Source organism: Rhamphochromis longiceps, linkage group LG18 (genome assembly GCF_057381845.1).
Source record: "Rhamphochromis longiceps isolate RC_006_pf linkage group LG18, R_longiceps_female_GT1.1, whole genome shotgun sequence".
Classification (NCBI taxonomy): Eukaryota; Metazoa; Chordata; class Actinopteri; order Cichliformes; family Cichlidae; genus Rhamphochromis; species Rhamphochromis longiceps.
The window spans coordinates 15,951,559-15,963,345 of NC_140574.1; the positions used below are offsets into that span (position 1 = coordinate 15,951,559).

General features: G+C 40.0%; 2 protein-coding genes across 2 annotated transcripts; both read right to left on the bottom strand.

The window, feature by feature from the left end:
• Positions 1-1,397: 1,397 nt before the first annotated feature.
• On the bottom strand, positions 1,398-6,404 carry LOC146647984 (aquaporin-1-like). Its single transcript, XM_085388460.1, has 4 exons — positions 6,022-6,404; positions 5,757-5,915; positions 4,800-4,880; positions 1,398-4,699 (listed from the first exon to the last, which is right to left on the bottom strand). The coding sequence occupies exons 1-4, from the start codon at positions 6,388-6,390 to the stop codon at positions 4,511-4,513; spliced, it is 798 nt and encodes a 265-aa protein (XP_085244586.1). The 5' UTR covers positions 6,391-6,404; the 3' UTR covers positions 1,398-4,510.
• A 16-nt stretch (positions 6,405-6,420) lies between these two features.
• Positions 6,421-8,312, bottom strand: LOC146647985 (aquaporin-1-like). The gene is made up of 4 exons (XM_085388461.1): positions 7,537-8,312; positions 7,125-7,283; positions 6,864-6,944; positions 6,421-6,760 (listed from the first exon to the last, which is right to left on the bottom strand). The coding sequence occupies exons 1-4, from the start codon at positions 7,897-7,899 to the stop codon at positions 6,581-6,583; spliced, it is 783 nt and encodes a 260-aa protein (XP_085244587.1). The 5' UTR covers positions 7,900-8,312; the 3' UTR covers positions 6,421-6,580.
• Between the last annotated feature and the right edge of the window lie 3,475 nt (positions 8,313-11,787).

The following is an 11,787-nucleotide window of genomic DNA, read 5'->3' on the forward strand; positions in this document are numbered from 1 at the left end:
CCACTACAAAAAGGCCTAGTAACCATGAAAGACTAGCTATTGAATTTCATGCACATATGCTAAAGTGGGCATGAAGATGTGATGGGGAGATATGTGACTTTCTTAAATGTCATATCAAAACCAAAATGTATGAAAGAAATAATTTAATATTTCTTGCTGAATGCAAAATTCCAGATAAAATAGAAAATTTACCTTGTAATATACACTTTATCTGTTTCTTCATGAATCTAGTCTGAGCAAAAGGACGAAAACCTTTTCGTCCTTTTGCTCAGACTAGATTCCTACTAAAAGTGGCACAATGCAGAAACATCTCTGGGTGCATGTCCTTCTGTGTGGTATTAGGCAGCTGGTGGATTGTTGGGCGACCTGGGCACCCCTTTTGCTTTAAGAAGCCATGAAAAAAGCTGTTGCACTGATGAAAATGTGTCATCTTTTTGGCTCGAACTGAAGGGTTTTGCAAATCCACTGCAAACCCTAATGAACACATGAGCCTTGCTGTAGCATTGTTGGGTGCAAGTATGGTACAAACAAAACCTCTGACCGTACCCACTGTGACTGAACAACGTTCAGTTATTCTCTCCACTTTCAAACTGTGTATGCAGACATTAAAAATAATAGCTTAGATTTATACACTGCCTTTCAAGAAACCCAAAGCCCCTTTACAAAAGAGTCTAAATAAGTCTACATTAGTATTAGTTTAGGAAAAAAGCAGGATGGTGAGTTCAACTTTTCCAATGCACAACATTATTTGAAAACTATATCTGAAGAGTGCATATGCCATGGAGATTAGTGGAAACCACTTTTTGTGATTCCTCAGAATCTGGAATAGAAAGACATTTTTTTGGTGTATGTGTTTAATCTTTGTGTCACAGATTGCCCTCAGTATAGCCATGTGGGTTAACCCAAGTTAGTCCAGAAGGTGGCAGTGTTTCATACCATTTAGTCCCACGTTGCAGTTAAAAGCAGGGGGGTGTCAAGGCAATTTGATCTCAAATGGGCCAGAGCAGTAAAACAATTGCATAACAACGCGCCTTTAATTCAAGTAAGCAAAAGTTCCAATTTGTTAGACCATCTATTTAGAAAACATGTTGAAGCGGTTGGATAAAATAAAATAAGTTCAGATTCAACAGTATGTCTTATTGCATGTCCATTACAGATCACAGTGAGTCTAGAAATGCATAAAACCATCAGATGAAGAGATTTGAGGTCTAAAGTACAATATTATTTTTCTCCGTATGACTCAAATAAATTTGTCAAGAACAACAAACATGCTTTATACTTTTATATGTGCATGAAAATAATAAAATAATAATAAAATAAAATAATAAAATAATAAAAACTTCAATGAAGTTTTTAAACTTTGTAAATCCATTTAAATTTCTAAATTAGACCCTTTAAAAGATCAGTTTCCATTTGCATACACGGACCATAAGGTGCATGTGTATATGTGTGTGCTCTTAGCCTATATGTTTGACATTCACTCTCTCCTGGTCAAAGTCCCTTTAGTGTTTTTTTACCCTAATTTCTATACCTGAAGCATAGAGGTGGTACTGAAATTAAAATTCTATTGTAGACGTCCTGCGTAGTTAGAGTTCAGGTCAGGGACAGGCCAGTGTGTTCAGGTTTGGCATTCAGTGTTAATGAGTACCTAACGGAGGTCACTGCAGTCATGCTGATGTGTTTTGTGCATGTGTGTCTTTGTGAAGGAACATTTCCGTGTGTTGTGGCCATACAATTGACATTGCAACTACTGGGCTGCGGGACTTGAATGCGTTGATATGATCTACTGTTCAAAAGGTCACACAGAACAGTGAGCTGTTATGTCAGTCATTAATGATCCAGTCTGTCATTGTTTTATTCATAGATTGAAGCTGCTTTAAGTATTACTTTGTGGCGTAAAATACAAGACAGATTTTATTCTGTATTTACATATATCATAAAGAAAAATAAGCATCCGGTTAATGCATGTGTATCTAATGTAATGTGTTTGTGCAATAAAAGATGATATAATAGAGCAGGGGTGGGCAATATTAATAGCCACCCCTGTTTTGGAGTTATAGCAAGCCCCTGCACCTTGGGCATTCAGCGAGCGTTTGGTGAATTTCTTCTGCCTTCATTTCGTTCATTTCAAGTTGCATGAACACTGTGTCCTGTGTTGATCTCTCGTCTTACATGCCTATTTACACGCCAAAGACTCTACACTTATGGAGTTCTGTAGATGCGGGACCAGCCACTCGCTTCGACAAAACCCTGTTGTTATGATGTCTGTTAACTGGTTCTACGATTGTTGTGCTGATGTTTGGAAAAAACACTAAAAAGCTGTGAAAATGTAGGCCAGCAGTGTCACGTAGAAAGAGCTGAGGGATCATTTTAATCACTGCGTTGTCGTACTGGTCATGAAAAGGGGAAGTGAGAAGTGTGCTCCTCTGCAGTTTTCATTGGCACCTTGTTTCTCACACAGGCTTCTGTGCACAGTTCCCCAGATATCTAACTGCAACCCCTTTCCACTCCCTCTCACAGCAACACCCACTTTCTGACACAGCTGTGTTTTTTTTTTTGAATGTTTGCCAAAAAAGCAGAAAGCACTGGTAAGAAATTCTTCGCTTGAAGATTAGAATCCGGCAACCTAATCTACAAGCTTCACAAACTGACCAGCACTTAGTGACAAGAAAGCTTGTGAACACTTGAATTTGTAGGTTTCTAAATGTTTCCTGATCTTTGTGAAAGTTACTTTAAAAGACACACTCAGACTAAACTAATAACCTATAAACACTTTTACATTTATTGGTAATAGTAATGGACCAGTTCTTATATAGTGTTTTTCTACTCTACTTGAGCACTCAAATTGCATATTTCATGTCTGTATTGCAAGTGAAGGGCATCACATTGAAATTGTTTGAAGGAATTTTATAAAATGATGGTTTTCTCTGGGTGCTTTTGGGCTGAATATTCATTTTGCACTCTGAAATCAGTTTAAACCAGGTCAGACATTCTGTCTCTGTTGTTTATTTTGTCTAGATAAATATAATTAGAGGTCTGCTGAATGCTCGCCAATGCCAAGAATAATCGGGGCAACATGGGAGCCAAATAATTTGCAGAACACTTTCAGACAGAAATGCCTGAGGGGCAACAAAAAGAGCTTTGTCTGTGTTTTTGGGGACAAACTTCAAAACAAGAGGCTAAACACAATGCTCTGACCCCCGAGGTTAAGCACACAAAGGAAGGAGATTTTTGACTAGCTGTGGTCATGTGACTAGCCTCTGCGATTTGACCATAAAAAAGAAAAATGTGAAGAAGTGCCATCATGTCATACAAAGGAGACAAACCCATCAAGGGAGTTTTCCACTGATGCACGATACAAGCTTCACGAAAAATGAATGTGGTTGCTCTCGTATACATTATGTAGAAGAATAGTATTAACTACTGTTTATAGTGAGGAAGGCCATCGACCACATACTGAATACAGATAAATATTTTTTATCTGATTGTTGCATTTAAATCTAATGAAATACAATTACTTTTGCAGTCTATGCAGCTTGTGTAGCTATTTCCCCTTCGCTTGTGACGCCAGCATTTGAGTTTATTGAAATCATGCATTATGCTGCATTAAGTATGTTGTCTTGTAATCATCATGGTAGTGATTTTCCATCATGGCTTTCACCTGCCAAGTGCTTTACCACTTCGCATGGCATTGTAAAATTATTTGGGACAGGGACACTTTGTTAATGATCATCCAACACAGAGCAAGAAACGAGGGGATGTGCATCCAAACGCATCAGTCATCCAGACTGGATTTTAAGCTTACAATAATTCACGCATATATTTATACAACTTTGGCTGACTGCCCCCACATTACGGGGTTCCTGTTGGGAAACATTCACCTGTGGGGTTTAAAGTCATATGATGGTTATTCAATGATTAGCCCAGGGTGTGGGGACCACCAAATATCTACGAGCCATAAAAAATGGGATGTGAGAGGGGCGCATGCACAGATGGAGAAAGGACATTCTTATGACACAGGCAAAACAGGAAATCTCCATTATGGCCACATGTTATCTAATCAAGCTGCGAGGAATTTTAACGTGCTTGTATGTGCAATTAACTGATCCACATCCTTGTGTTGTTTCACGGGTGCAACGAGATGATTTTGGGATTGTTGCCAAAAACCTAAATTATGTATACAGATTGGAATGCATTGTAAAGGAAGCACTGATGAGGCCAGCGGGATGTAAACATACACTGCGTTATTTTGGTGAATACATATAACAAATGAGGATGCACTGACCTCAGTTTGAAATTTGTCCAGTACCAAACTGTATGAATATGAATACACAGAGAAACTTGACTAAAAAGCATCTTTATTAAAGGAGTCATTGTTCAAACAACACATAGAACAGGCGATTGTGAAGACACACACTGCAAAATAAGAATAAAACTGATGGCCTTTTTAAAGTATAGTAAAAAAATAAATAAAATGCTGACAGATAGAAAAGCTAAAATTTCACATTGTTCACTGTTTTGGCCAGTGACTTGGCCCCGGACTATTGTTTTCCTCTCCATTTATCTCCACATATTCTTCTTGTGGACCGTGAACCAGGATGCCAATGCGACTACTAAAGTTGCGTGTTTGCGGATACAGAAGGAAATCATAGATAAGAGATGCCGCTATGCCACCACACATCGGTGCCAGCCAGTACACCTGGAACGAAAGCAGAAATGAGTTTTATCTTTGACAAAATGAAATGGATAAGGAAAATTGCTCTTTTTTTTGGATAAAAGGCGTTTTGATAAACGGCTACCCAGTGGTTTTTCATTTTGCCCAGTATCAAAGCCGGCCCAAAGGAACGAGCAGGGTTTATGCCACATCCAGTGAAACTTATCTGTAAATGTAAAAACAAAGCATATCATTTATAAGTAAATACACTCATGTGATGGAATAATTTTTGTTATAATTTAGAATGGGAATATCTTATCCATACACAAAGACGATGGTAGGGGGCTAATCTTGCATATATCTTTTTATAAAATGCATAAGAAATGCAGTAGCTCTACAGAAAATGAGTTTTAGATGTGCCGGATTTACCGCAATAAACTTTTTTTTTTTAAAACTGTGTATTAAATCACAAAGATATTGAAAACTGTTAACAGCCCAAGAAGCTTCATTGAACTACTTTTTGCACCAAAAACCAAGGCGCTGACTTGTTTATCTGCATCTGTTATGTTTCCAGGCAAACACTATTTAAAACGGTTATTGGCAGACTTTTATTAAAGTCGACATATGTTGCTGACTTGTGTTCGACTCAATGTGACACTTGTGTAGCCGCCTTTGAAACTGTGATTTGCCGAACCCCTGCCACACCACCCTGACGCACATAGAAATACTCTGCAGAATTGGGTAACATAGTGTAGGGAAAATCTTGAATCGTAAATTGAGAGAAACTGTGACACCCACCAACGCTAACTGTACAGGATATTTGATTTACAACAACAAAGCTGCTTTAAAAATGATCAAGATGCTTAAATAGTGCAAAAAGGTTCAGGCATGCTTTGACAAACAGTTGCTATTTAGCGATTTATTCACCCTCAACTTGATATTAAATAATACCCTTTAATGCTCTGCTCTGAGCAGTTTTATATAAAATGAATGCACATGTGCCTGATCCTTCTAAGATGACAGATTTCAGGAGGATGGATTGCAATCAGCTGACTGCTACTCATATAAAAATTCATACAGATTTTGATTGCGATTCACTTACAGCTGTTAAATGCCCAAGTCCCACCGACAGCCCAATAGCCAAGGGTGCAGAGCCTGTAACATCAGTCCTTCGCTTGTCAGTCACTGCTATGATACACAGAACCAGCTGAAGGGTGGCAAAGAATTCGATGGCAAAACCTGCTCCTACACTGACATTTAGCTGCAAAAGACAATTACTGCCCATTAGTCCAACTAGAGTTAGGCTTGATTAGACTGAATGTGCTGGTTTATGTGTGAAAACCAAAACGACAAGTGCAACCTCTTACCGCATTAACACCAAGAGACTCTCCAGGCTTATATCCATTCACAACAGCGCTGGCTGCAATTGCCCCAAGCATTTGAGCGAGGATGTAGAACGCACATCTGAGTGCACTGATCTGGCAGTTGACCAGGAGGCCCAGGGTGACCGCAGGGTTCAAGTGTGCTCCACTGATGTGCCCCAAACTCTGAGCCAGTGTGGCAATGGCTAGTGCAAAGGCCAACGAGACCTTTATTTCCTGAGCAATCATCTGATTTTTATCATTGCCCAGACCTATTCCAACAATAGAGGATAGGCCAATAAGTATGAACAGTAACATACCAACAAACTCTGCAGCCACAGCCCTCCAAAATGCCCAACTCTTTACTTCGGTCATCTTTACCCCTTAAGAATCTGTTAAAACATGTATATGCGTCACTATTTATAGTTTGTGGAGAGGGGAGGGGAAATGACAAAACAGGAAGATGTTGTGCTGTGCAAGATTTCATGTAACACCAGAAAGACAAGTGTAGCTTTTCTCTTTTTATTTGATATAGCAGAATTTGTTTTCAGACTGGCTCCTTTGATTATTCTACAACATCCTCCAGCAGGGGCTCTGTTTCACGTTCCTGTTCCTGTTCCTGTTCCGGGGCCCAGCAGAGCAAGATTTTAGTTTTTTCTTTGAAGCTCTCGTCACTGGGTGCCAGCACATAATTATACAGAAGCGCTGCCACCACTCCAGCACTCATCGGTCCAGCCCAGTACACCTGAAAAACCAAAGAAACCACATCAGTTACAATCTGAATGACTTGTAAGCCCAGTGACTTAGAAAAAGGTCACATTTTCAGCTCGTGCGTCACCAATACATACCCAGTGATCATTGAACGCCTTCTGTATAACTGCAGGTCCAAAGGATCGAGCTGGATTGATCCCACATCCCGTGTAGGAGATCTGCAACCCATAGAGGAAAACACCACTTGCTTGCCTGGCTGTACATCAGCTGATTACATGAAAGGCTGATGTACAGCCAATTCACTCCGAGCCAATCTATTGTGTTGGCTTCTGCAAGATGGAGAAACCATCTGCCAAATTAATGACATGGGAAATAAATGAATGTTTTCATGTACTCACCCCAGCAAGATGTCCAAGCGTTACAGAGAAGCCATATGCCAGAGGTGCAAATCCGCCAATGTCACGTCTTTTGTCATGGAGTGCCACCAAGCACAGAACCAGCTGCAGAGTGAGCATGAACTCCATGCCAAAACCTTGAGCTGGGCTGATACCATTTAGCTAGAAATAATACCAATGGGATTAGAGGATTTTTATACCCTACAGTGCTTCCATTATTTTAAGCATGATGCTCATCATTTCGCATGACTGTTACAAACAGTTAAAATGTGACATTAAGACTACAAACAGACCTGAAGAGTTAAAATTGTCACTCGAGCAAGGCTGAAGGCAATTCTTTGAATGCCACTTAGTCCAAGTAGCAAATATCATTTAAGGCTAATATTATTTAGGAAAATCATGGACTCCACCTTACCTCATTAACTCCAAGTGAATCAACATGTTCTGCCCTGATACCATACACAATGGCACTGCCAACCACTGCCCCCAACATCTGAGCCAACATGTAGAAGAGGGCTCTGAGAATACTTATACGACAGCTGGTCACCAGGCCCAGGGTGACGGCAGGATTCAGGTGTGCACCGCTAATGTGACCTATGCACTCGGCTAGCGTGGCGATGGCCAGGCCGAAGGCAAATGCCACTTTGATCTCACGATCAAGGTTGAAATCATTTGGATCTCCTACTGCAGCAGAGAGGCCCATGAAAATAAAGATGATCATTCCCAAGAACTCCGCCAGAACTGCCCTCCAAAACGACCACGACTTAATCTCTGACATGGCTACTCAGATAACGTCCAGTGATAACAGACAGCTTTCAAAGGAGCACCTGCGTGCTACAGAATCTGGCAACTCAAATTTTGCTCCACCAGTGAGCCACCTGAAATTGTGAGTGACATTCACAGGCATTTATCAGGTGTGTGCCTTTAACAAATCAGGCCTAATTAGAAGCAGCTGAGAGATGTGGGCTTCACCCAGTGAGCGTGACCTCCAGGTCTCCTGCTCTGCTCATTGCTTTTCTAGTGTTACTGAAGGAGATGCTACGTTTCTCATTTAAGACGGCAAACCACAACAGCAGCTCAAAAGACAGGACTTTGAATGGAATTGAATGGATCTGATGGAAATACAAAGAAAGTGTTTAAATAAGCAAAATGTATCAATTAGTACAAAAATATCACATGCAGTAAGGGGCAGCTTGGAGATTATAATTTTATCCAGGTTTGAGTCATTTTAAAATTTTCATTTAAATACATTACTGCATTAATACAATAATATAATTCTGAGCAGGGGCACGGTGCTTTGAAGTTAACATCTGTCATTTGCCACTGTGAAGGAAATGGGAGCTTTTGAATTCACGACAAGGAAACCAGCCCCTTGTTCAGCTTTTCTGTGTGAAAGAGCTGGCAGGTTAAAGGGTCACACTGCTTCTTGTCTTCATCTTTGAAAGAAAGATGAGAAGCCCTCCATAGAATCACATTTTACTTGGGCAGCATTTTTCTTCATCAAACAAATGTTTTTTTTTTTTTTTTTTTACTTGCACATCACTCTGATTGATTCTTCTGTTTTTAATGTTGACTTCATTAAAAATCAAGTTTTCTTTTTTCTTTTCTTAAAAAAAAAAAAAAAAATCTGCCTGAGATAGCATTAACATGTGTTTTGACTATAAAGAATGTTCACCCAGGAAAGATGCTAGAATGACTGGGATGACATGGCATTTAATATAGGGCTGTGCGATATGTCCAAAATCTCATATCCCGACATTAAGACATCTATCGTCCGATAACGATATAAATCACAAAAATGTAGCATTTTTTGTAAAATCTGTGACTCTCGGGCAGCTCGACTTGCGTGAAGTGTTTCCAGCTGGGCGTCGCGTACCTGGAGTCGAGTGTTTTAACCGATGCACGAAACGATACATTTTTAGACATAAGTTGTAACGGCCGCCGTTTTCTTTGTGAGTATTTATTGCATGGCGTGCTGCGGGGAAAAGCCTGTTCTAACGTTTGAGTCTAAGGTTTATTTTTTAGCAACTGACGGCTCATTTTTGCTTCTCATCCGTAAACACTCTGCATACTCTTTCAGTGATTCAGTTTATTTTGAAAAGTCTCAACAGGATCTTGAGCTTTATTGTGAAAGGTTTATGTGGAACAAGCGGACACACGGTGTTTTTACCGTCGTTGTTGCTAACGACAACGCATAAAAACAAACGCTTGTCTGTCTATAGTGTGGTTATATTAAATATAAGAGAAAGAGAGAACTTTAAGAAATTAATATAGCCACTACAGTGACCATCAAAATAATGAAAAAATATTGCCGTAAACAGTTTATTTTGCGACACCACGAAACAAACGATAGCATAAAATGAAACGATAGACGTTTTCATATCGTCATCCGATATATATTGTTATATCGAACAGCCCTAATAACACGTGATAGCATTTTAAGATGTAATGAACTGAAGTAAATGCAAATGTTGGTACAGGAGGTTATCATTTCTTGTTCTTTAAGCTCTGTGCTTGCAGACCATATTTTATTTCCTTAAAGATCAGCACTTTATCTTTTGGCACACGTGTATCTTTAAAGGTACTCCTTGATTCTGTAGTGTGCTGTAAGCCCAACATCCTCCACAGGCAGTGGAGGTTTGCTTTTGTGGAGTGACGACTAACAAGATCAGAGCCTAAAAATGTATCTCTGTGCACTTTCTGCATACACATAATACTTTTTCTTGTGAAAGTTGCAAGTTTAAATCATGCAAAAATAGTTGTAAATTAATTGACAGTTCTTACAGCCAAATGGCATGAAATGTTTCTGAAACAGCTGTAGCACTGGACACTTTTTTAGGTACAAATTGCTAGTACTGGGTCGGGCCCCCTTTTGTCTTCAGACCTACGTTAATTCATCGTGGCATAGATTCAAAAAAGTGCTGGAAACATTCCTCAGAGATTTTGGTCCATGTTGACTTGCTAGCATCAAGTAGTTGCTGCAGATTTGTCAGTTGAAAATCCATTAATTGGATTGAGATCTGGTGACTTTGGAGGCCATCTGTGCACTGTGAACTCTCTGTCATGTTCAGGAAACCAGTTTGAGATGATTTGAGCTTTGTGGCATGACACAATATCTTGCTGTGAGGAGCCATTAGAAGATGTGTACGCTGTGATCATCCATCTTGGATCAATATAAAGCAGGATGGATCCATGCTTCCATTTTGTTTACAACAAATTTTGTACCTACCGCCCAAATATCACAGCAGAAATCAAGAATTATCAGTCCAGGAAACGTTTTTCTAACATTCTGCTGTCTAATTTTGGTGGGTCCATCCAAATAGTAGCCTCAGTTTCCTGTTCTTAGCTGACAGAAATGTTAGTGTGGTCTTCTGGTGCTGTAGCCCATCTGATTCAAGGTTTAGAATTAGAATAGAATAGAATTCAACTTTATTGTCATTGCACATGTCACAAGTACAAGGCAACGAAATGCAGTTTGCATCCATCCAGAAGTGCTTTAACCATAATATAGATATATTACAGAAATGGGTCTGTTATAGGTATGAGGGTACAAAATATGGGTCTATTATGGGTATGTTATAATGTACACGGTATGAAGGTATGGTGTGAATATGTTATAACTATAAGTATGTACAGGCTATGAACAGGATATAAATATGAAAACTATACAGAAATATGAAATAAAAAGCTATACAGAAATGAAATATGAACTATGTAAGTTATAAACAGTTGTAAACAGTTGTAGAATTATAATTATCGTATTGTACAGAATGATTGTCTATACAGCATTTACAGTAGTGCAGTTAAGTGAAATATGTGGATATTTTTACAGAGGCTATATAAAGTGCTAGTGGTTGTGAGTGGTGGTTCAGTCCATGTTATTATTGTGTGTAGGAGGGTACAGTTGTCCATTTGTTTGTTTTTGACCATTGTGTGTGTGTTCAGTTATAGGTGGTTGTTTGTATGTTCAGTCCATGAGTTTAATGTTGTTCAGATGTCAGGAGGCAGGGTTCAGGAGTCTGACAGCTGTGGGGAAGAAGCTGTTTCGGTACCTGGTGGTCTTAGTCCGGAGGCTCCTGTAGCGCCTCCCAGAGGGCAGGAGGATGAAGAGTCCATGTGATGGGTGACTGGGGTCTTTGATGATTTTCCCAGGCCTTTTCAGACACCGCTTCCTGTAGATGTCGTTTATGGCAGGAAGTTGTGCTCCAGGAATGCGCTGGGCAGTTTTCACGACCCTCTGCAACGCCTTCCGGTCCGAGGCAGAGCAGTTCCCGTACCAGACTGTTATACAGTTGGTCAGGATGCTCTCGATGGTGCAGTGATAGAAGTTCACCAGAATGTCTGAGGACAGGTGGTTCTTCCTCAGAGTCCTCAAGAAGAAGAGGCGCTGGTGAGCCTTCTTGACCAGCTTGGAGCAGTTGGTTGTCCAGATGAGATCCTCGGAGATGTCGACACCCAGGAACTTGAAGCTGCTCACACGCTCCACAGCCATCCCTTTAATGTAGATGGGTGGATGTGGGTCAGCATTCCTCCTGACATGTTGTGTATTTGGAAATGCTCTGGCTATTAGCTTCTGACTTCTGACGTCAACAAGACATTTCCTTGCAGTGAACTGCCTATTGTCTCTTTTTGGGGACATCCTCTGTAAATCCTTGTTTACAACAGT